The sequence below is a fragment of the Strix aluco genome, chromosome 1, assembly GCF_031877795.1.
Source record: "Strix aluco isolate bStrAlu1 chromosome 1, bStrAlu1.hap1, whole genome shotgun sequence".
Lineage (NCBI taxonomy): Eukaryota > Metazoa > Chordata > Aves > Strigiformes > Strigidae > Strix > Strix aluco.
The window spans coordinates 22,521,691-22,547,525 of NC_133931.1; the positions used below are offsets into that span (position 1 = coordinate 22,521,691).

At 38.6% G+C, this 25,835-nt stretch overlaps 1 protein-coding gene across 3 annotated transcripts; it reads right to left on the reverse strand.

Moving 5' to 3' along the window:
• Nucleotides 1-24,465, reverse strand: ATP6V1C1 (ATPase H+ transporting V1 subunit C1). Of its 3 annotated transcripts, none has more exons than XM_074814338.1 (13): nt 24,333-24,465; nt 18,831-19,016; nt 16,269-16,336; nt 15,052-15,137; nt 13,972-14,066; nt 8,917-9,008; nt 7,723-7,821; nt 6,305-6,373; nt 4,965-5,057; nt 4,783-4,876; nt 4,164-4,261; nt 1,735-1,861; nt 1-595 (listed from the first exon to the last, which is right to left on the reverse strand). In XM_074814338.1, exons 2-13 carry the CDS (start codon nt 18,960-18,962, stop codon nt 500-502), a joined length of 1,149 nt encoding a protein of 382 aa, XP_074670439.1. In that variant the 5' UTR covers nt 18,963-19,016; nt 24,333-24,465; the 3' UTR covers nt 1-499. The 3 variants fall into 3 exon arrangements, with proteins under 3 accessions (XP_074670439.1, XP_074670448.1, XP_074670459.1); XM_074814347.1 differs by having other exon boundaries at nt 18,831-19,013; nt 24,333-24,442; XM_074814358.1 differs by lacking the exon at nt 24,333-24,465 and adding an exon at nt 20,447-20,555 and having other exon boundaries at nt 18,831-19,013.
• Nucleotides 24,466-25,835: the final 1,370 nt, after the last annotated feature.

The following is a 25,835-nucleotide window of genomic DNA, read 5'->3' on the forward strand; positions in this document are numbered from 1 at the left end:
TGACACATTTGCACAGGTATGTTTATTTTTTCCTGTGTTTACAGTGCTTAAATTGTAATTTTAAACCATTCAGAAAACACAATTTCATACCAATTTTACATACTTTACATCACAGTTCAACAACGTTAACACAATTGTATCTACTAAATCAAATGAACAAAATGGCCATGAACATTTACACTATTCTTCTGTAAACATTTTTTTATAAACAATGGTAAATGGAATTAACACAGACCACCATACGAAAGAGGAATGAGCTTTTCCTTAAATAAATCACTCTGTTTATAAATACTTCAATTCTCTCAATATACATTTACAGACATAATTGATTAAAAGCAGATTAAAGAGAAAATGTCTAGAGATGGACCACTGTGTGTTAAATTCACCTAACATAAGAAGCAAGCATAAGATTAGTAGAGTGTTAAAAGTATTACTGTACTTCAACCTCACTTCTGTTTGTTTACACCAACACTGAGAAGATTGTCATGTTAGGGAACTTTTACTTGAATTCCAGCAAATTACAATCGATCTTGTAGTACACATATGGGTAGTACTCCTGCTGACTGAGGTTTAAGCCTGGAATATCCATAGTTGCCTGCAAATAAAGTTTTGAAACAGTTATACTCTTACAATTCAAACTCCTATTCAGAAGTAGATGAAACATTTGTATGTTTTAAAAGAAAATAGGCCAAGCTTAAATTTTCACATTCAAGTGACTGTTTAAGCACAAAGTTAGAACTTTGATAAATAACAGTATTTTTCAAAATTAAATACAAATGCTTTTTCAAAATCTAAGCAGTTTTGTATCAATAATCCACATATGTTGCTATAGTAAACACCCTGCTGCTGAATGGAAGGAAAAGTACTGCAATTACATTTTACTACTACTAAACAGACAGCATACGAAAAGAATGTTACAGGGTGCTGAATGATCCAAGAAGTTACATTAAGTCCAGCATCTTTAATCCTCACCTTAACTGGCCCACATCCCCTTTCCCCAGAAAGTCCTGAAAATACTTTGGGAAAACATTACATTAAATATAAAATTAAAGATTATTTTTATTCTTTCTAAATTCAGCTAAACTCATTGTGAGGCCTATCTTTAGTTAATTGTTAACTATGAAAAGCATTGCTTTTCAATACAAATTAGTAGAATAAGCCTCACACGAAACCAGTTTTAAACATGAAAACGAGACCTCTACAGATGGAAAGGATGACTCCATCTTGACATCAATTCAGCCTCCTTCAGCAGAGAAGGACAACTATGTTAATTTAAAAACAAAGGCAGGGATGCAACCAAAAAAAAAGTTGCTTCAGTATTAAGGCCATTGTTACTGTAGACTGTGGACAAATTATGTATTCCTTCTGGGCTCAAAAGATATGAAGCATGTTCAAGTTCCTTAAGCCTAGTTTCAGATCAAAGTTGACTTTGTTTGAATTCTTTGAGGATATGTCTGCAGCCTATAAGACATCTTTCTATCAGTAGTAGGAAGGAATGCAGTAAGAAGAAATTACTTGAGACTTTATATCAGACAGCTTGTAAGATGCATTGGTTGCATCTGCTTTGCAAAAATGTAAAATAGAAGTGGCATTTTTATAAAGAGACATAATTTTCTGCACTGTGAGAAAATGAGAATATAGAGCGGTACAGCTTTTTAATAAAGCCAATAGACTTTTTGGTTAAGCAGAGTAAGCCTAACATTGAAGGGAAGTAGCAGTTACAAAAATACTTACATCAATGATAGCTGCTGCACTGCTGTCAAGGTGTTTGTATAAGTCATACAAAACTTCCCGCAGTTTCTTCATTGTTTTCTTATTAGGCTGAAGCAGCATTGCCTGGAAGTTAACTGGCAAACCATACCTGAGGAAGTCAAGCAGAAAACTAAGAAAATGCTGAAAAAAGCCTTCTTTTATCTTTCAAAGCAGAATTATTTTATTTTATTTTGAGGAAGAACCCTATTGCTGAAGAGGAAATTCTGCTCATTTTAATTTTCGCAAGCCCATTCTGTTTCTACAATTCATAAGGTATTAGTAAAGCAGAACTTCCTTCTTCAAGTTAAAGACAACAAAACAGAAGTCTAAATGCTTTTAAAATATTTTTAAAACCTTGACTACTTAGCACACTTCTCAAAGTTACCTGAAGTTTCAGACAAAGTTTTGAACATTCCCATTAATTTACTTGCAAGACTTTGCTTATGCCACTAGGTGGAGAATCTAGTCTCTACTTAATTCTGCTTTCTAGGTGTGTGGAAATACTTGCCAATACTCAAATCAAGTACAGCTTATTTCCTTACTCAAGTTTGTCTTCAAAATAAGCTCATAGCAGCTATGAAACAGATTAGAATGCAATTTAATGTGATTTTTAAAAATTCTTCTCCTGTTGTCTCCTTTATGATAACTTACCAAAAAGGCTAAAAAAATACTTTCCGTTTTCTGACTAGGGCAGAAACCCTTTCAACTCAAAAAATCCAGGTCCTTCCTTCTGAGGAACAACTACAGCTGTTCTTAAGTCAACTTAGTAACTATACTTTTGGACAGGTATGAAGAGAAAAGCAGAGAAATGTTATAGTTAGAATATTGCAGTTTCATACTGAAAGTTTAGATTACAAAATTCTTAGGAAGGCATGTTTTAAAGAAAAAGCATACATTTCAAGATGTCAAGTTATATTACTCAAAGACTGAATACTTTTTATTCTGAACTATTCACATTTCCCACTTAAACAGAAGATATAGTAAGCTCTTTTTACAAGCAGCTCATAAAGCAAGGTAAGAATCAGCAAAAATGCCTTGCTGCAACTTACAGAGTACCTGTAATTCCTAAAGCACTGGTGGAAAGACTGCTCAAGGGGCAAGATACACAATTATCTACCTCAGCTTGTGCAAAGTATTTGACACTGTCCCACACAACATCCTTGTCTCTAAATTGGAGAGACATGGATTTGACAGACGGACCACTTGGTGGATAAGGAATTGGCTGGATGGTCACACTCTAGTTGTGGTCAACAGCTCGATGTCCAAGTGGCATTCCTCAGGGGTTGGTATAGGGACTGGCGCTGTTTAACATCTTTGCTGGCGACATGGACAGTGGGATCGAGTGCACCCTCAGCAAGTTTGCCAATGACACCAAGCTGTGTGGTGCGGTCAACACACTGGAGGGAAGGGATGTGCCATCTAGAGGGACCTGGACAGGCTCGAGAGGTGGGTCCCTGTGAACATCAGGAAGTTCAACAAGGCCAAGTGCAAGGTCCTGCACAGGGGTCAGGGCAATCCCAAACACAAATAGAGGCTGGGCGATGAGTGGATTGAGAGCAGCCCTAGGAAGAAGGACTTGAGGGTATTGGTGGATGGAAAACTGACTATAAGCCAGCACTCACAGCCCAGAAAGCCAACCATATCCTGGGCTGCATCAAGAGAAGTGTGGCCAGCAGGTCGAGGGAGGTGGTTCTCCCCCTCTACTCTGCTCTCACGAGACCCTACCTGCAGTACTGCGTCCAGCTCTGGGGGGCCCAACGTAAGAAGGACATGGACCTGCTCGAGCGAGTCCAGAGGCCACAAAAATGATCAGAGTTCTGGAGCACCTCCCTTACAAGGACAGGCTGAGAGAGTTGGGGTTGTTCAGCCTGGGGAAGAGAAGGCTCTGGGGAGACCTTATAGCGGCCTTCCAGTACTTAAAGGGGGCCTACAGGAAAGATGGGGAGGGACTCTTTATCAGGGAGTGTAGTGATAGAACAAGGGATAATGGTTTTAAACCGAAACAGGGTTGATTTAGATTAGATATAAAGGAAGAAATTCTTTACGATGAGGGTGGTGAGACACTGGGACAGGTTGCCCAGAGAAGCTGTGGCTGCCCCCTCCCTGGAAGTGTTCAAGGCCAGGTTGGACGGGGCTTTGAGCAACCTGGTCTAGTGGAAGGTGTCCCTGCCCATGGCAGGGGGGATGGAACTAGATGACCTTTAAGGTCCCTTCCAACCCAAACCTTTCTATGATTCAAATATTCCACAACTGGCAACAAGAGCTACTGACATCAGCTATTCTTACTGCTCTACTTGTTTCCTTCTTCCCAGATGAGTGGCATTGACACACCTCAGTTTGGTAAACCCAAGCTAGATGTAAATTCTTACAAAGTCTAGGAAGAAAAGCACTATTCAGGTCTGCCTCATTACCTTAAAACAGATTCAACAAAAACTCGTAGCGCTTTCACATGAATCCATGCAATGAAAGCTTCACTGAAATTAACTTTCAGCCACCGAACTAGAGGCCCCTGTGAAAGGGAAGAGGAAAAAAAAATTATGCTATTCAAACTTCAGAAAAAGATTCAGCCCGTCAGCATGTTTGAGCAGATACTCAGTATCTGTACCATGATAATAAAGACAACTTAAAGACAGAGTTCACTACAGACATAATGGCTCAAGGGTGTTTTGATACTAGGTAAAGAGAAATCTAATGAGACTTCCACTGTCTCTTCAGTACACCATCTCAGCTGCTGTGGGTTAACTATAATAAGGACCATTGTAGTAATATGTGATTATTTCATTCAAACACTCGTCCATTTTCAAACTTCATATATTATCAGCTGCACTATCAGCACATGGTTCAATGCAGTGAGGAGCATCTGTGCTACAGGAAACTCAATTATCTCTGAGTAGACTGGGTGGCAAGTTGACTACATCATGTCATTCTTGCAATGCTTTCTCAGAATCACAAGTTCATTAAATTGTTATGTAGCAATAAGAAGTCTTAGATGTCTCATGTTTCTATAATGACTAGTTTATACAGACTTACAAACTGTTTCTTCTTGTCAGTTGACAGTCTATTCATTTCTTCTTTATCCGCTTTCATCTCTTCTTCATTATACTGGAAGTCACGGACCATAAATCTGCATTTGGAAGTGAATACAAGCAAAAGTGACTATCTAGAGATCCTTCAAAGGATGAGAGACAGAACATACAGAGAATAAGTCTTACTTATATTCTCTGGCTTTATGCTTGAAGTCATCCACTGCCTTCCTGAACAAGGTGACGTTACAAAGGTAACTATCTTGATCCTCAAAGAGTACACTGCACAGGAAAAAAAAAGTCTCAGAAAAATAAGTCGGAGTTTCAAGTCACCACACCTTCATGAAGGATGGCAGTTTCCATTTCACATTCAGAGACTTCACCACTCGGACACACTTCATACATGTCTGGATATTTGTTCAAGTTAAGATAATTTTACAGAAAAAGAAACTAAAGCTGGTCTAAAACTGAAAATGCTTGTTAGAAAAATGCATCTTAGAAATGCGTGTTTTGAAGAAAAAGGAAATGGATTTAAAACAGAAAAGGACACAAATTAAAAAGACATAAGTTGGTAAGAAAAAGTGTTTCTTAAGCCATAAAGAGGACCCTTAGATTTACTGTTTTATAGTTCAAGACAATACTGCTTATTTTGAGACTTCACCTTAGGGGAAGAAAAAAAATCTTGAAGAGATTTGTCATACTGTCTTTAATACAAGCATTATCCAATAGTTTAATAAGCGACCTCTCAAGCTATCCCTAGATCATGGTTTCCCAATAATTAAATAAGAATCATTAGCAGATGTCCCACTAGGCTTAAGTTGATCCAACTCAAATGTCAAGTTAGCTAGAGCAAGTTCAAATTTTATAACTGGCATAGAGTTGGCAGTATCAGATCTGTCTGATCAAAACCTCACTGTCAGTTAAAATTAACAACACAGCGATGCTTTGAGCTATATAAGCTGACTTTAGCAATCTTGTAACCACATTGAAAATAAAGTGGCTTAACAGCATTATCAAATCCTGGCCTCAGTCTTACCCATCACAGATACCAAGCACCAGCTTGGTACTGAGGACCTTTGTTAGCCCAGAAGAGACAAGTTACTTTTCTTTGTGCACAACAAAACCATCTACACTTTCATTCTTCATTCTTTAGCAGCTTTCAAAGAGTATTGTAATTTGTTTCAAGTCCTCTGAATACAGGCATAAAGCTTACATTCTAGCAGCTAGTATTTGTTGCTAAACCTTACCATGCACTAGCTTGAAGCTGAATGTGCCTGATTTGAACTAGATTAACTTTTCAATTCTTTTACTCTTTCTATATAAGTTAGTTTGATAACTTCATTAACCCTACAGTTACAAATCCTTTGAATTTTTCCTCAACTGCGACATAATCAAGCTTGATCAGGTAAATCTATAAAGCTAGACATTTTGGCAAGTTTTTGACCAATCTTTAAAATTCAAAGTCACTACAGATGAACACTTACAAAATATAGCCATTCAAATATGAGACTTAGCATTTAACAACTTACTTGCTGGAACGTGGTACAACCATCTCTGCTAGTGTTTCATACTGCTTAACCCAGTCATTATAATTTAACCTAGGGAATACACAGGTTATGGTTAGACTTTTAGTACTGTAGTAAGAAACCTCAGACTAATGGATAAAGTTTTTACCAAAAAATGTTAAAAACATTTAATCATCACATCTTCCAACCCAGGTGTAGGTTGTCAGAAATACACAAGACATCAGGCACAGTCCTCCTCATGCTGTTTTTAATATTATTGCTAAATAAATTATAATGGTAGCAAAAGTAACATACTTTATCTTCAGTCTTCCTGTAAGTTTACAAATGTAAAATTTTCTAAATCAAAGAACTATGAAATTAGTCATCTTTACTTAAAGATCTCAGGGGACTAAATGGACTTAACTGTCAAGGTTTATCAGAAACTCCTTATGTAACTCTGCTCTTACGAGTTACTAATAGAAATACTTCTTGCACAATTACAAATGTGTTCCCCAGAGTCCTGCACTTGCCTGAAGGACCACTGAGAATTTTGGAAGCCCTGCCTTTCTGTAGTTGATGGTGAAGAGGTTCCACTGTTCAACACCAAAACAAAGTCAAAAGTAAAAGAAAAATAACAGTCGAGATGTACTAACCACCTATTTTCTGCTAAAGCCACTGCAAAACTGTTTTGCCTTCACCAGAGTTCCACATGTGACAGAGACTACTGCTTCATGTGATAATCAGCCTACTGGCTATCTTTACAGGTTAGAAGCTCTCTCTGTTCCCAAATCCAGAAAGACGGTCTAATGTCATTTTGTCATTTCACAAGAGTCATAAGGATATCTGTATCACCACTTTCCTTGGCCAGGGGAAAAGGTGGGTTTTTTTGTTGTTTAAACATTTAAGGCAGGAACAACCTGTTCCCCGCAAACCTTTGACATGACATAAGCAGTGTTCCGTTGGTTGAGACTTAGATAAGTAAAAAAACAGCATTCTGACAATCTGAAAAAGACTGCAGAACAAAGAACTAAAGAGTTCACTTTGCTCAATAAGTGGTGAAAGCCAGAATAGTCCTAACCAGGATAATTCAATCATTAAGACTTCTAATATAAGACAAGTCATGTTTTTACTGAGTACTTATTTTCATAAGGATACCTTCTTCAACATGACTAGCCATGGCTAATATTAGAGACATAAGTCTAATCTCCAGTTTATTTAAGAAATTCATGAGCACTCAGCATTCCTTATGATGAGTTCTCATGAACAACGAAATACAGGTACACAGGCTCATCTGCCTCTACTAAGCATCCAAAAGGCTGTGTTAGTTCATTCAGGAAAACCTCCAACTCACATGTCCTTTCCTACAGTATTATAGGGTTGTGGGATCAATTATTTGATTTAAATTTCTTATTTTATTCTGCTTTTAGGACAAACAAACTTACTTTGGTACAATCACTAATAACGTGACCAAATATTCTGAATCAAGTACAAAGTCCTCTTTCTTTACAATATCAGCAAGACTTCTGGTTAGCAAGCTTCCCCTGCAGAGAAATAAAAACAGACAGAATAAATACATGTTTAAGAATTTAATTCATCTGGACAACAGTTTCCAGTGCCTGATAGTATAGCATTCTCAAAAATAAATTTTACTTAAACTTTCACTATTAGCAGAGCAAACAAAATGTTCTTATGTGCATTTTATATCTTACTGTCTAAAGTCACTGAAAGTTTTTTATCAATAGCTCCACTGCTGTGTGTCATTTCCATATTCCAAATACCTCATGCACTTAAGAAACCAAGTTCTCTTTTTAAAAAGTGATTCAAAAACACAAGAACCATTAAAACCATTAATTGTGAAGCCTAGTATGTGGAGCCTCAGAGTTAGTTATAACTAGTATGACCTGCATACAGAACCTCAAGAAAAATTTAAAGCAGCATATTGCCCCATATTCACAAAAGACTAAGAACATACACAGATTTAATGGGGTTTAGCTGACAAATTGCCATGACTTATGATGGAACTCAAGGCTCATTCATAAAATAGCTGTCATTCGTATGACCCACGGTTCTGAATCAGCCAGCAGGCTTGTACCATTAACTGTAATAGTAGGGTTGGGTCAAATTAATCAACCATATTTGCACAGAATAACCACTGTACCTCAACTGTATTTCAAATAATCATCACATGTACAAGACAAGACAGCATGAAGTCCTTGTTTAATTTATTATTTGCATGTATGCAACAGCTGTGTCTCTGCTCCTTAATTTTGAGGGAAGAAAGCCAGTAATATTAATATGCTTAAAGCATAAATTGGAGTGCAAGGAAAGATGTCCTTGTTTAGACAGACACTTAAGTAGCACTGTTACACACCACTTTAACAGCAAGCTTCTCTCAAAAGCTCCAGCAATTTATACTACTTGTACATGGTTTTGTGCATTTCATAATTGGTTATCAATCAAGTGAGCTACTACCAGCAAGTCAGCTGCTAATAAATGTTCTTTTATAACAGCGGTTATTCAAGATTGATAAACACCTCAAAAATACATTAAGCTGAGAGCCTGTACCTCTTTGCACACTACTAAGTTTTCATAGTTAGGTAACTTTCCTGTGCTACATTAGCAACAATGTGACTTACGCATTCTTTCTTTCCAAATTCTGAAGGTTCCCTTTCAGATTATTGTATGCTGAGGCTCTTGCTTTCAGATCATTGTCAATCTGGTTTACTCCCTTAAAGATATAAAGAAAAGGAACAGTGTCTAAAGAACTAGAATAGTTTAAGTGATTTCTCAATTTCAAAGCTTAAATCTGTCAAGAACTTAATGAAAAATAGCAAGTTAAAAATGTTTATTTCTCTAGTGCTTGACAAACTTCACTCGACTCAGAAAACTCCAAGTTAAAATTCCTTTAAAGGAAAATCAGCCAATAATAAAAGTTACACATCTTCTGGTATCAACTGGACATGCTGCTACATCCAGCTGATCAATTACTCCACCACCTTGAGGCTACCACCTTCCACATCTCAGCTGACAGGAGAGATCATCTGAAGTTTACCTGCCTACTGTGATACAAGTACACCTGTGAACACAGCTGTTATCTCACTTCTCATTATAGTTTCCCCTCATTAGAGTTTCAGTGACAAGAATGATGGCACAATTTTACAAGTAGCAAATCAAGAATTCAATTCAGGAACTCAAAGCCTTAACGCTTTACATTATCTACAACTTAAGAAGAGACTCTGTTGCACTGTATTTGCCTACTGCAATTTGCACCTCTCCTTGAGACAAACACCCTTGGTCCCTTAAAGACAGAATATCAACTAAATGAACCATCTGCCTGATTCTAAATGGCTGTTACTATTTTCAGTTCTAAATATTGTCACAATTATTTTATACCTTTTTTTCCTCCCAAACAGAGCTATTTCCCATTCTGTATGTTTGCAAAGGAATATACAATAAGTTGTATCACCATCTCTCTTCACAAAGACATCTTTTATGCTGCTGTTTTACATTGGCAGTGGCTTACAACTATAAAGAAAGATCTGTTTTATAGAGAATTTCTTCATTTAGTAAAAACGTATGTATTCTGAAATGTCTGAAGTTGCACAGGGTAAGTTCCAGGGTAGACAGATAACCAGTATTTCAGACTTGAATCCAACTTATCTCAGACAATAAATGTATCTGTCAAATCAAGCAAAGGCAGCATTCTACATTTAATGTCACTGGCAGCCTTCAATCATCTTTCAAACTTTCATAACAAAGTTCCAACCATTTTACTGTTTAGACTGACTCTCACATTCAGCTTCCCATTGCTGCTCAAGCAAGCCATCTTTCTCAAATCCACACTCCAGGATTAATTAGAATGAGTACCAGAAATGCTTCATGCCCAGCTAGGTAACTTGGCAGCAAGGGGAATAACACAAAACAAATTAAGCAATTAGTTGGTCTTAAACATCCAATCATATTCCTATCAGCATGTACGCTATATAAAGATTTTAAAATCAATATATTTTGTAACCGTTGGGCAACTGAAAGAACATGGTATAGTACTGGTCTGGCATTGAATGCTGCCTACTCCCTCCTTCACTGCTTCCTCGCTATGGTATGCAGGCACAAACATATAAAATTTCCCAGGGACAAGTATCTGAACACAGTCAAGGGACTCTCCCTTTATTTGGACTTAGACTGTTGGCAGAACATTTTGTTTGCATACAACACTTCAGCTTAGGGATCCAGATACTCTTTTATTTCCACAAAATAAATCCCTCTTAAAAGCAAAGTTACTTAGTTATATAGTGACCTTGTTTATGGTAACACATAAATTCACTTGTCTGTAGCAGGAAGGTCATTAAAAGCTTGAAACTGCCAGAATGGTCACTTGGTAACATGTTAACAGCTTGCACCTTTACAGATACAGCAATGCTTTAAACAAAATATTCTGAAAATAAGACAATTTACTTTTTAAACAGATGAGTAAAGTTATTTAAATTCTTAAACTGATAGGAAAGCATGTGGAACATTTCAGTGGGCATCACAAAGTGCACATCTTCATGAAAACTTTTTTATACTACAAGAAATGGCACTAACTTTTTTTTTTATACAGCATTAGGGGAAAAAGCAATCAGAAACTAGTTAGTACCTTTGTGCATTTGGACTTTTTCCCAGACTGACAACCTTCGCTTTCACCTTTTCCAAGGATCAAAACTTTCAACAACAGTCTAACTATGCATTGTTCAGAGACAAAAAGCAAAAACCGTTGATACCAAACACTGCCTTTACAAAACAGTTCCATTCATAATTTCTTAATTGTCAATATTCTAATTGCTCTCATTTGTAAAGTCAGTAGCCTTTTAAAAGATGACTGCTTAGAAGTCTGTTACTGCTGCACTTACTGTAAGAATCAGCTTTGCTTCCTATTAAAATGTTAAGAGAATGCAGAACCACAAACCTCAATGTCACAGCAGAGCTCTTGAAAATATATTTGTGTAAAATTGACAAATAAAGCAACAATACAAACTTCCATTTGGTAGTAGAATTAGTGAATGACTCATAAATGTCATTGCAAAATGAGGCAGACTCATGATATTGCTAAAGAAAGCATCAAACTAACATAGTGGGCCCATTTCTACACATGGCACAACCCAGATATTTAAAGCACTTACATAGTTGTTAGCAATACAGAAGTGTCTTCTTGTAACTATACAACTGAGCTGTTGTACTTCAGTAGACACCTGGGTTGCTGAAAATGTTGAACTCTGGCCCTAAGGCTATTGAGGTTGTCTCCTTGCATGACAGTCTTACAATGATAATTTTAAATACAAAGAATGACTAGATTAAGTGACAGCTCTCACAAGCACAGATACTGTCTTTGAAGTCTTCATTATTGACACCGGGGTTCATAATACTTCTGAAAGTTAAAAGCTGAAAATCTTGACTGATAGTTTCAGTAGATTTCCTTTTACTTTAAATGTTTCCAACACCGCTACAATTTTTCCTCAACTGACAAACTCCCCACTGCAGTTGCCATTACTCTTATTTTGGCAGACATCAGAATCGGCTGCTACAGTGAGTGAGGAAAATATAAAACCATACAGGAAAAGTAGTATTTCATGATTTCACAAGCTTTTCAAGTTATTTTAACATCAACATGTCAAGAGGCTTTACAGATTAATTAATATAGCTCTATCAATTTTCCTGTGTCTTCATGTTTATCACATGCCAAAATGAAGATTTTGACTACATCGGGACTCTCTTTGCCTTGGGACAAAATTGCTTCAATTCCTGTGACATTATTTCCTAGGTATCATTTCTAAAAGAACATAAGGCAATTTCAGTCATCTTCCTTCTCTTCTCCACTTTACAGACACACATCTGTGGCTCACAATTGAAAACATCTTTCAAACAACTTTAAATTAGATTTATGACACAGGTGTCCCTGAAGCTGTTCCTATAGAAGACAGGTACAGGTAAACATGCAGAGAAATGGAAACCTGCAACAGGATGATTCAGGCTGAACTCCAGCAGACCCGTTTCTCTGCTCTTAGTATCCAGTCTAGTAACTCAATGAGGTCCCTAAATTAGATGAAGAATTCAAGCCAGTTATTTGAAGTTCAGGTTCTGGAGCACAACTTTGCTGCAAGCAGATAATTTATTTAGCAAACTCCTGGACACAGGATAACATGCACTGAATCCTTGATAATACTTCAATGAAGGGCATATCCCTCCATGTTCTTTGTTGCTTTTTCAGCAAACTTAATTGGTATAAAACCAAGTTTTATACTATGGCAACAGTAAGTTCCAAAAATGAGACAAAACATGGTTGAAGACTTTTTTCCCCTTTTTAATTCAGGATTGTTCACTCCTATTCTAAGGCCAAACCAAAGGAAAGGAACTTTTTCAAGAACCACTTCCCTGATAAGACTTGTAGAAACCACTTCACCCTGTCTTATGTTCTCTCTATCCCGCTTTCCCCACCAAGTTCCTCTTCTCCCAACCTAAACTTCATGCCTATACCTGGTGAGTAGCATTTGTAAACAGCTGAATGCTTCATTCTGATACCTTCTTCTGAAGAAGCAAAGGCTTATATACTTAAGTAGTGTCAGATACTAAGATTATTATTTTGTATCTGTGGGATATTTTTGATGTGTAAATCTTAAGAGTCATATGACAGTCAGTCTTCCTCCAGCAAAACTCCATGTTGCAGATGTTTTCCAGGGATAGTTACTGAATGTAATTTGTGGAGTAGATTGAAGATGCAGTGATAGCCCCAAAGAAAATACCAAACTGAAAGTGTTAGTTGCATTCTCAGACAGCTATGTACCATATATTAAGATTTTGTAATCTCTACAAAAATTTTAAATTAAGTTTCAGAAAGAAACTAGCATCTAGAAAATCTGCAGTATTAGCAAAGCACGAATCTGCCAGCATTTACCCCCATACCCACATATACATCACCAAGGACTATCTCTATAGGTACCCAGAGCAGCTGCTTCTTTTTTCTCATGTATTTTATTGACACAGATAATTCCAAGAGCCAGTCTGCAGATTACAGAAAGCAGAAAACAAAACTGAAAAAGCTGTGAAGATACTAAAGCAAGGGTAGCTTACAGAGAACTTTTTCACTGAATACAGTGAGTCACTGCTGAGGACCCCTATCTGTGCTCACAGCAAGTACAAACCAAAGGAAATCCCCAAAGCGCAAAAAACTTTACCAAGGTAAAGACAGGGGGAAAACCCATGACAATATTCAAATGAGCTTTCCTTATATCTAACATTGAAGGCTTGTTTTTCCCCTCACAACTGAGTGCTATAGCTTTCACAAAGTAAGTTCATTCCCTGGTTCACTGCTAAAAGCCCACAAAGTTTGAGAACATCAGACAAATGGCATGCCAGTACAGCAAAATTTAAACCTAAGTGCTATTATTTGCTAGCTATTTATTTGTTGACTTGTGATCTTAGGAAACAAAAATCAGGAAAGACAACATGATGGTCTTCAGGGAGCACTCCCAAATCCTATCCCCATCCTAATACACTGCATTGGTTACTCAAACATAGACACTGCTACCAGGTTCACAACTATTGTTATCAAAGTTACATGAGGCTAACAAAAATAGACAAATAGCTTTGAGTACCAAGTTTTGTGCAGAAATATCACAAGTTCAAATAGGAAAGTTTTTTAAAACAAATTACCTTACCTTTGCAATAATTTCTGAAATATTCTTCAAGGATTGTTTGATTGGGTATTTGGCCATATCCCACTGGAACCTTGTTATATAGGTGACCAAGTCAACTAAAATATTAAAGAACAACTTTGTTAAGATAGACAATAAAAAGACTGATGTATTATATTCCATGTAGGATTGCTGTAACAGAAGAGTACTGTAACAGACTGTTGGTGTACCTTTGCATGTGTGGACCCTGTTGCTTAAGAAATTTCAAAGTAACAATCAAGTTTTAAGTTATTTATGATGTCTGCCTTAAGATATTGGTTTCCTCACCTCTGCAGACCATAAATGAGATTTATTACTAAGTTAACGATGGCTGGAGAAGTACAGAGAAGACCAACTATATTTTGTTTTGTGTGAAAACTGGATGGGAGAAGGGAGGGTTACAATCAAAAAAAAAGAAGGCAAAGATTATGTGGCTCACCTGAAGCAACAGCTTTGTAAAGCTATCTGTGAGAGAGACTAGTCCAAGCCCCTATCTAAGAATAACTGTGTTAATTAGGACTGCTGCACTTGTTAATCCACTCGCAGCAGCCTCTCTTGCATCAATATAAGCTGTGTTAAGTTTCATGAAATGGCTTTGAAAATAAAATATGGATTTAGAGACCAGTGTAACTCTTTACTATAATAAAATGGACAAATATTTCCATGAGACAACCAGTCTTATAAAGACATTCTATCACAATTTGTGAACTGAGTGTTCCAGCATAGCTTACATAAAATCATACCTATTCAGATGACAGACTAATACAAAAAATGTTTACAGTGATCAGTAACAGTAATTTTTATGTTCCACCAGAGACCAGTGATGACAAAATACAGCCCTAAAGGATCAAAAGGCTTCTGTAAGTATTTAACATGTAGATCTAATTTCTTGCCATTCTGGATCCTATAATTTGTTTCAGGGCAAGTGACTCATGGAAAAGAGTACTTCCATGCCTAAACTAGGCTTTCAGAATGTCATATAGAGAAGCAACATGCAGTATGTTTCAGGATCACTGCCTTCCCTCCTACACTTTCAGGGTGTGTATATCATGGTTAACACTTTACCTCCATTAGCCAGAAGATTTTCCTGAACTTTATCTTTACTGTCTTCTAGAACATCAGCCATATACTGGGCCACTTTCTTTACAACACTGAAAAATGAAAGATAAAGATATGAAAAAAGAATGAAAAAAGCTGCCATTTTGAGAAATACCATTTATGAAACTGATCCGAAATTGCCTGAGATTGGATCAGAGAAGAAAGAGTTGATTGCTTTACATACAAGCTTTCCAAGAGCACAAACTGGACTCAGAAGGAGATCAACTTGTCAAATACATCCCAGAACTTTGTATAAATCCTTCTCTAATGTTGCTCCTCATCAGTTGTCAAAAAGGTGAGGCTACTTCCCTCGCCTCCAGGTAACAGGGGTTGACTTCAGGTGTAATCTCACTATACGCCAATCTTTTTTTGAAGCCTGTGGTACTTTCAAAATCTTAATGCCTCTCTAAAACTAGATAGCGAGGTAGAATACATCAATAATCCAAATTAAACACAAGACAACCGTGACAACGAAACACTACAGATAACAGAACAGCTGTGGAGAAACCCCAGCCCTAAGCCCTCATGAGATATGACACTCAAGACCTGCCTTCCCCACTAAAAAAAGCTATGTTTAATATTACTCACATGTGCCATCCAAATAGTTTCCTTTTCCATTTAAAAACCACTACTTAACACTTCTCTCCTTGAAGCAGAAGATGGCTCCACAAGTTCCGATTATATGAAATTTTGCTACATTTTCTCAAAATCACTTTCAAAGGACCATCAGTTTCTTCAAAATTAATAGGTTCTGCATTTTAATATTAATGCTGTTTTATCATCTCTGTGGATTAGGAAACCACGTGGTTACCTTCTCAAAGTCTGTAAATATTACTCTAACTTGCTAAAAAAAGTTTTTACTCCATTTCACCATTACTTCCTGCAGCTGTCAGGCTCAATCCTTAACAGTTCTCTAGGACCCAGCAGCACACAGCACTACCACAGGGAGAACCACCCTTTTCCAATGCCTAATGTCCCACTATTCTGCAAGAAGTTCAAGCTTTGTTTTTTTAAAGTGCGGATACTAGGAAAAAGAGCAGCTTTGCTTTCTGAAATCTTAGCTTGCTGACTGCCAGCAGATGATCACTATGAAACAAAAAAAGCTGGAAGTAACCTGTGTATTATTAGGATTCAAACCATCACATCATTATTCCAATATTTTGCATGCTAGTAAAGATAGTTACCCCTCCACAAACGAATCCAGTTTAGCCAGCTCATCTGACAAACCAACCAAAACATCCAGTGTGCCAACCTAGAAGGAAAGATCAAAATGCTTCAGCAATTGCATATAAACATAGAAAGATAAATAACAATAAAAACTAAATCTCCTGATCAGGTAGCTTTGCAGAACTACATAAAACACTGTAAGATTTCAGACTTGTTGATTTAACAAAGTCACATTTGCTCAGCAACTTGAAAGTTCATTTGCTCAAGATACCCCTAAAGTATCACTGTATCAGATCTAACTCACTCTAGTTTGGTTCAGTTTCAGTCCTGTATTCCAGCCACCCAGAACATGTTAAAACAACTTTTACGTTATGAATTGGCTGCATTTCCCACAAGTCACTTGCTTCAGCATTTGATTTACTACTTTAGATCAAATCTGAAATTTCTGTAATCAGGTATCTCAGTGCTGGAGGCAACCAGAACATTGAAAACTTTGAAGACACAAGAGTACTGAAGCAGTCAGACCAGAAGTCTGGACTTTTTGCATCTGGAGTGATAGAATATCTAGCTTGTCTACAAGCTTTTACTCTTTCTTCCCTTCTCCTCCAGAAAACACTTTCTTCCCTAATTTCATGTAATAATCTAGAGCAATACACACACCCTTCTGAGGCCAGGGATGACACCATTTTATACTCTGTATAATTTAAACATGAAAATTGCAGCACAGTAAAATATCCTGTTTAGCTCTTGCGTAAACAAGTCTCAAATGGGTCTAAGACATCAAAAAGCATAAAACCAGTACAACTATGCTCAAGTTAAACAGCCAAAGTGTGATTATTTTTAAATAGGTCATATAATAGCAGTGTTTCTTTGGTTCTCTCAGTCCTTACATATTTGTTCATTCTGTTCAATTAAAGTAGGACATACCTCCAAAATGAAAACTCTTATCTTTAATATTTCACCAAGAAATATAAACTAGTAGCTAAAATATTATTAGGCGTAAGTGAATCTTCCATCTAGTCAAGATGCTATTATTATTTTTAGTCTAGCATCTTTGTCCCACGTATCTGACCACTCAACTTTACATGATTCCTGTTCTCATTAGCCTTAAAGCAGAAAGGAGCACAATTACTTAAGTAACATCACAACCAAATCGCTCTCCATGCCACACCTTCTTCTGACTTAGATGCAAAATAAGGAAGCTAATGTTCTGGCTAGTCACTTACAAGCCACAGGATATGCAATAAGGCTGCTGTTCAATGGAAACTAAATCACTGTTTTGATGAGTTTTAATTAAAGGATCTCATGATCTCACTTCTTAAACAGTTTTATCGGGTCCACAGAACCCAGACTGTTTCCCATTGTATAAGAAGTATACTCGGCTTTTGCCCCTCTTAGGAAGTAGAGTAGAAACAAGAACAATCATTTATAACCCTAATGGGCCACATCAGTTTTCAGTGATAATTTTTCTAAATGTTGTAAGCACCCTACAGTTTGAAAGGCATCCTGACTCACGTCCAGGGATCTCCTAGGAAGAGACTGACATTCATTATAGTCCCTCTTCTTACCTTTACTACTATACTCTTGAAATAACTCAGGACAATCTAAATGTGAATATAAGTTATGGCAGTTGGAAGATCCTCTTAAAAGACACACTGAACCACTTTGTGTCCTGGGCCCGTTCCTTAGCAGAGACAGAAGCAAGGCATCACGCCACCTGAACTTGATCCATTCTGTAGACCGAGACTGGTGGCATTTTTCTCTCTTCATTATGACATGCTTTAATGAGCTTTCACTCAGCGAAAGTGAGCTCAAAATTCTTCTTGTTCAAGAAACATTCATGTGTCAGGATAGACCTTTTCCTAATGAATACACTGGCTCATAACTTTTCCACACCCTGACAATTGTATTAAACCAAGACAAACTGCTTTCAGATTTTGTTTCAGTTCACTTCTCACAGTAACAGTTCAAACAGTTTTCTTCCAATTTTCTACAACACACGTTGGCAGGTCACACTGGAATGTTCAGATAGAGACAACCACTACTCCAACTGAAGAACATTACTTCTAGACAGAGAAAAAGCAGCAGCTATTTGATCAACCCCTGTATTTTAAATTGAGCCTTTTCACAGCATCTCAGCCAGAAAAGGAGCAACAGACAATTCACAAGTTAAAAAAAAAAAAAAAACCAAAACAATGGCAAGCAAACAAAAAACCAAGAAAATTAAAGGAAACTGTATCATCTGAATACTCAGATCACAAGTCTCCATTTTTATTCTAATTTTCTTCTCCAGCTAGCAGTACGAAGTCAAGACTACTATCCCTGGAAAAACTGCTGTATTATTTGAAAGAATGCAGCTTGCTGAACCTTTAAGAGTGAAGAATTTTTAACTTAGAATTTCAGACTAAAAGATAACTGTTGTCTAAATTATGTTTTAGAGCCACACATAATCATCAAAAGAAGTCAGCTGTTCTCTCTAAAAAGTCTGCAAGCATTCCCCATCTACAGCTTTAGTCTAAAGAAACAAAGATAATGCAAACTAAAGATATTTCTTAGGACATGACATGGGACTTACATACCTTCAAGTCTGGAATATTGAACTTAGAATTAGTAGAAAGATTGTTATTTTTTGTAGTTGCTGCATGTAGTTTCTCCCATGTCTGTTGACAGGTTTTTTCCCCAGGAGCAGAAATCAGCCAGAATTCAGTCATTTTTGAGTCTTTATCTTGACACTTTCTGCTTCTGAAGCTAGAGGCAAGATGCTACTAGAAGGGAAGTGAGGGGGAGGAAGAAAATACCTGCCATTAGTTCAGTATTCAATGCTTTGCCTGAAGAAAAATATCTCATTCCATGTTACTAAAGTGCAGTTCCAGTCACTGTAAGAGAGTTTACTAAGAGTATCATCATATGGCTCCAAATTTAATTTTTCTTATTTTCCAAATCACATCTGCACCGTTGGAAAATCTTTTTAAACTGCTCATCCTGCAAGTTAAAGTGGGCTGAGTTTGCAACATTAGCATCTTTCAACTGCAATTCCACAAAAGATAATAAGCAACCTAACTGAAAATAAATCAAACAGGACCCAAATTGTATTTTCACAGCTGTATGTATTTTTCAGCATCTGTACAACAAACAACTTTTTTTGAACATGTAAGAGAAAATAAATCCCAAATTTTAACTCTGACATTATAGCTTTTCCAATAACTTTTTAGATTAGGACAGTGTTTTAAAGTGAGTAAATGCCTAAGAAAATGTGATAAACTTTAGTTTATTCTTTCAAGTAAAGAAGGTTCTCCTGGCAGCTAAAACTTTCAACAAAAAGCAGGACACTTCCTAGTCTTGGTATCTCTGTTGTCACTGCAGACCTTCAATACCATCACACATACTGGCATTAGTCAAAAGAGTATTTGCACTAAATACAAATTATATTCAGCTACTTTGCAAACAAGCTCAAAAAGTTAAGAGTATATATGTTCTTCTGTCACTAGGAAACAGAACAAGCTGATTGAGAATTACTGGATTTTTTTAATAACGGGGTGAAGAACAAAATCAAAGCATACACTGACAGAATCTAAATGTCAAATTTTGATATTTGCAATGTCTTCTGTAGCAGCTTTGAGAGAGACTAACCTACATTTCAAAATGAGCATAGACCACAGCACTCAGTATTTTTTTTTTGAGAATCAAATATTGTATCTGTAAGAATTAATACACAGTAGCAAACTTTGCCCAAAACAACACACACAGATCCTTCATCTATGTAATTATTTTAGAGCCAACAAGTTATTGAGGGTGTTGAAGTTAAAGATGAGCTATAGAAAGGCCTGTCAGCTGATTCTTTTGTTCAGCTACTCAGGAAGCTTACAGCTGAAGAAAGTTTACCAACCATTAAATTAATATGAAGCACATCTTGTCACTGGCATAACAGCCATCCTCCTTCAGTTACGGGGCCTTGTTTATAACATGAGATGACAACATCCAGTTATTGAGGCTCTTGATACTGCACACTCCATGATGTCTGACACTGCATAACCAGCTAGTAGCACAGCAGTGCTATAATCCTAAATACAGACAATGCCAAGGCGGGTACAGATATTTGAGAGATCAGAATATTTACAAGACCAGACACATGTCCCACTCCCCACAAGCTTGTCCGGCCTGACCCAGCCCAGTTCTGTGTGCTGGGGCCACGCACCTGCACAGCTGGTTCTATTCAACAGCAGAAAGTCAAGGACCTGGAAGTTATCTGTGCTCTCCTCACTGGCATTATGCTCTCTTCTCCCCTAGCAAGTTGCCAAAGCAGGCTGGAAGGAGAAAGGATAAGGAGTTCTTTGCTTCTGGAAATAGTATGGGTGAGAAAAGGGGTCCTATCTCTGAGAAGGACAGGTAGAAAGACTGGGTCTACTTCCTCCCTCATGCTGTGGCCTTGACTGTTGGGGGAAAGTCTGAGAGCAGAATCAGAGAAGGGGGTGAAACCCATGCCAACAGCCCCTCAGGCACCACTGACCCCTCATGCTCCAAAGCAGATACTGTAACAATCCTTGGTCATACCATACTGATGATTTTGATATTGGGAGAGATCATGAAAAATTAAAGCAACATCAGTCATCACCATGTTACAGGGCTTCTTTGTTTAGGGAAGCACCAACTGAATTATCTCACATAACAGGCCTCCATGGGAGGTCTACTAATTATCAATGATTTGGAACAAAATTTCCTCTTATTCAGACTACTTTGATGCATTATCTTCCTTAACACATGCCAAACTCGTCGAATGCACTGCACATGATGTTTTCCTACGCTTCACTGAACTCCGGCCCTATAAAAGACACAGACAAGTTTACAGTAAACTTCACCCACACAGGGAGACACCACTAGAGCTGACACACACGCACTCAAAGTGTTTAAGCTTTAAATTGTTTTTTGTTTGGATTTGACTAGACTAGGACCAGAAAAGGCTTTGGAACAAATGTTGGATAAATAAACTAGTTTAGATGGTGGCAGCAGCAGCATGCAAATATCCAAGTAAAAGACAGAAGAGCCTTAAGGTAGAAATCCAGACTCCTACTCAGTAAGATGGATGGAACATTGCATTCTCATGTTTTCCAATAAAACACAAATAGCCCCTAAAGAATATGTATAGTTTCCAGAGATCATATCATCTAAGGAAACAGTTACATGTTTACAATGACACAGTCTCATTCCCTGCATTACAGATTGGGAAAACCAGTTCACCTTTAAAAAATCTAAACATCTTTTCCCAGGGAAAAAGAAAATCTTTAATAGACCCATTGCAAAGAATAATTGTTTTCAATAAGTTTTACAATCTTTTAAAGTTACTTTTCAAAGACCAGCTGTACAGACTTCATATGATGACAAGTCTACCATAAACAAGCCTGAACTTACAAACACCTGACAGACTTGCAGCAAATCTTTTTGCCTGCTTAAAACCCAATGAACTAGAGCACTTCCTGATTCCTTAATATCAGAGGCAAAAATGGATTGTTCAACTGAATAACCAGGGTCCTTTTCTACTGCTCAAAGCAAAGAGGCACAGGTGGAACAGTTGTAGCTCCAGGAATCATTAAGCTAGTGGACTTCTCTCCCTTTCCTCCCTCACCATTTCTGTGTGGTTGGTTTTCCTGAAGCTCTGTTCCATTTCTGATAGCCATGGGAAGTAAAACGATTCCCCATTTCAGGTACCTACTCAATGGAGGTATTGTCAAATACATACAAGGAAAAAAAGCTTGGTAGAAGAGTTTTAAATGTTTGTATGCTTGTGTGAGGGGGGATGGAGTTTGAAATCAGAACTATGGGGAATAACAAACAAGAAGTGAACAAAGGAGAAGTGCTACAGAATAGTAAGAAAAACAGAAACAAATGCTAGTCAGCCAAAAAATACATACTGACCCACTGTAGAATGAAAGCCATGAAATTTAAAGAGAACGACCACAGAATAAAGCAGGAAATACCAAGTGTTCAAATAAAACCTAGAATAAACAATAAGAATGGACAAGTGAACTGTTGTTCACACCATGTCCCTCTATGACCAGCACTTTTCTGTAACGTACTGTTGAGTAGAATTTGTCACAGCATAGTTTCACCTAATCACCGTTAGCTATTTTTGCTGTTTCAGTTGGTTTTGATGTACACTTTTAAGAGAAGAAATATTTATAAATGGATATCCGCATACATAAATGGAATTGTCTACAACACATAAATCTATCCATTTAAAAACATTCAATACTATATAGCACAAGTATAGTTAATCAAGCTAACGCTTTCAAGGTGGTGTTTTTTTTTTCCTAAACATTATCCATTTGGTACTCTACCATACTACGATACTGAGTGGAAACTATGGTCTGATGAATCTGGGTAAAGCCAGCTGTTAAGGAGTGAAACTTTTGAGATGCCATTGTAAGCATTTTCTGGCCAACTTCATCAAAAGGTGTTTGATATACAACTGAAAAAACCAAGAAGTCAGGAAAATGAGAAACAAATTCTATATAAGAATCTCTCTATACATCATGCTAAACCAAAGTTCAGGACTTCCAGGAACAGGTTCTGGAATTCCAACTTTATATACAGCACTGAGCTAGCTACCTTGATACTTACAATTTCACAGGTCATGACATTATTATTTTAGTACTGAACAACCAAACAATCTGTATCTCCAAAAAAAAATATTTAACCTTGCAAGACCAGCAGTGCTTTGACCGATCTTCATGATCTTCAGTATTAATGAAGAAAGCAAGTTCTTATTTATAAGGGCTTAATATTAGAAATCCATCAGAACACACTTTTCTCATGTCAGATTCAAGAACTGGGTAGCATCCCATAGTTTCCCTTGACACTTTCTCATAAGCATATCCGCAACATAAGTTTGAAGTGTAATAGTCTTCCACGTGCTGTTACAGATTAAAGTAACATAAACACATTGCCAAGATGTTCTGCTAGTCAAATAAGGTCAACTCATCCATAAAATGCTTGAAATATTTCATCCCTTGAAGCTCTCCTCTGGAGTACTTATTTTTGAACCTTGACTACTCTAACGCCCAAAATAAGTCCAATATATTATTTAAAATGTATTTTTGCATTATAACCCATAATTTATACTGCTTCATTTCTATATTATTAGAAAAAATGGATTTCCAAAGAAAAATCTTCCATTCAGTGTACTATACTATAATCTAAGCAATAAAACCACTAAACAGCTGTTTCAGTGTTGTACCTGGAAAAACATATAATGATGCCAAAACCAAATCTCAGCTAAGACACTCTGCACTGAATTTTTCAAAAACAATAGGGCTATGGGGAGGGAACAATTGTTTCTTCTTTCCTGTTTAGCTCAACGGGAAAGGTCAATTTACCAATGTGACTTAGAAGTCTCCCAATATCCAGCACTAAGTCCCCAAGAGGTTATTTCTTCAAGCTCACTCTCAGAAATCACTTCTGACTCTTGGCGTTTGGCCTCCACATTTTATAAACTGAAGCGGCCACAATGAGGAAGCCAGAGTTACACCCAGGAAGATTTCACAACGGAGAGCTCATATGCCTTGTGCAGAGGCAATCCGGGGCTGGCAGACGGGGCGGGGGGGAGCTGGCTTTACCCTCCCCACAGCCGCTGATCTGGATCGCAGGGATTAGATGACAGTGCCCATAACCCGGGCAGGCAGCAGCTGCCCCGGCAGCCACCGACAACGCTCCCAGAACCGCGCTTTCACTTCACCCTCCACCAGATAAAAACCCCACCGCAGCTACCTCACTCCCGGCGCGGGAGGCCGGCAGAGCGGCGGCAGGGCAGCCCCGACGCCCGGTCGTCCCCGGAGCGGCGCCGAGGCCTGCCAAAGCCCCTGAGAGACGCAGCGGCGGGCGGGCCCCCGCGGTACCGCCAGGCCCGGCCGACGCTGCCCTTCGCGCCAGGCCCAGCGCGGCCCGCCGCCGCGGGAGGCCGGAGCGCTGCGCTAGCCGCTCGGGGCGCGGCGCGGCGCGGCCCAGGCCCTCGCCCTCGCCCTCCGCCCCCCCCCCCCTCCGCAGCCCGGGCCCGGGTCCCGCCGGCGGCGGCTCCCAACAGCCTTTACCCGTCACTGCTCCATCCCCCGCCGGCAGCCGCAGCCGCGCGCCACCCGCACACCCGCCAGCAGGTCACGTGAGGCGCCCGGTCAGCTGACGCCGCCGCAGCGTCTGTCACGAGACGGCGGAGCGGCGGGGCGGGGGCGGCGGGAGGAGGTGTGACGCGGGGCGCAGTGACTGACAGGTCCGCTCGGGGCGCTCGTGCGTTTGAACCGGGGTTCGAGACCCGGGCCGGCCGGGCCCGGCGCTGTCATCTACTCGCTCCTCCTCATGCCACAGCCGGGGCTCGCCCGGGCACCGCCGCCGTCACGGACACCGCCAGAGCTTCCTGCGGCTGCCACGGGCGCCTTAGGGCCCGGCAGGCTCCAGCGAGCACTAGCCACCTCAGGACCTGATCAGCACTGGCTGCCTCAGGGTACAGCAGGCTCCGGCCACTTCTGATAAATCTGGGCTTGATTAGAGAATTTGTGGGAAAACCACATATGGATCTGAGTGGCCTCGTTCACCGCAAGGAAGCAGATGGTGTTAAGATGGCTTTATGTGATTTTGCCCTTAGGGCAGAGAAGGCTAGTCAGTGTTGAAAACCTGTGTGTTCTTGTGGTGTTAGACTTATTTTCCTCAGATCAGCTCTTGGAAAACACACAGTCTTGGAAAACGCAATGGTAGTTCAGTGATCAAAACTATCAGTACATGGGTACTTAAATGCTTTACTGTTACTGATTTGCAGTGAAGGACTTGGGATAGAAGGCAATATCCCTGCAGGTGATGAGCAGGAACAGATGGTCTTAGAAACTGCTGCAGCTTTATTTTGTCACCAAACCCCATTTTTCTTACCTCGCACAGTAATTGCTAAGTGAAAAATAGCAGGTTGTAAATTGCTCTATTACTAGTGAAGCCAATTCCTTTTATTGCGTGAAACTGCCTATCATCTTAATTCACAATATTATCTGGAGAAAGCAGGAACCATACGCAAAATGCAAACTACTTCAGTGTGCTGGTTTTGTTGAACCAAACAATTTCTTCCCATTTTTCTTCTTTTTTTCAAGTAGGCAAGAGTTGGGGGCCATCCTATAGCACAGAGGAGGCACAGATGCTATCACAGATACCAAAAAGGTGACTTCTCATCGTTCCAGCCCAGCAAAGGATGTGGCTTCATGTCTCTGGGAACAACTCCAGGCCTCTAGTCCAGTGGTCTTCTCCCCCTTAAGCATTTATAGATCTAGCAGCTCCAAACTCTGCTTCATCAAGTTCAAAGTGTGAATGTTGTTAAACAATCCCTGATGTGGCAGGTCAGTCTTCCTTCAGCCATTTAATGTTGTTCTTCAACCACAGAGACTTCTGAAAATGTTCCCATTACTGAACTACCCACATCCATTTATAATGCTCCTGACATGCTCCAACTGGTACAATTTTGTTAGACATTTCTCATATCAGTATAAAAACACATTACTCTAAAATAATTCAGTAAAACAGAAATTTGTCTACCTTAAAAGTGAGCAAACTTTTTAAAT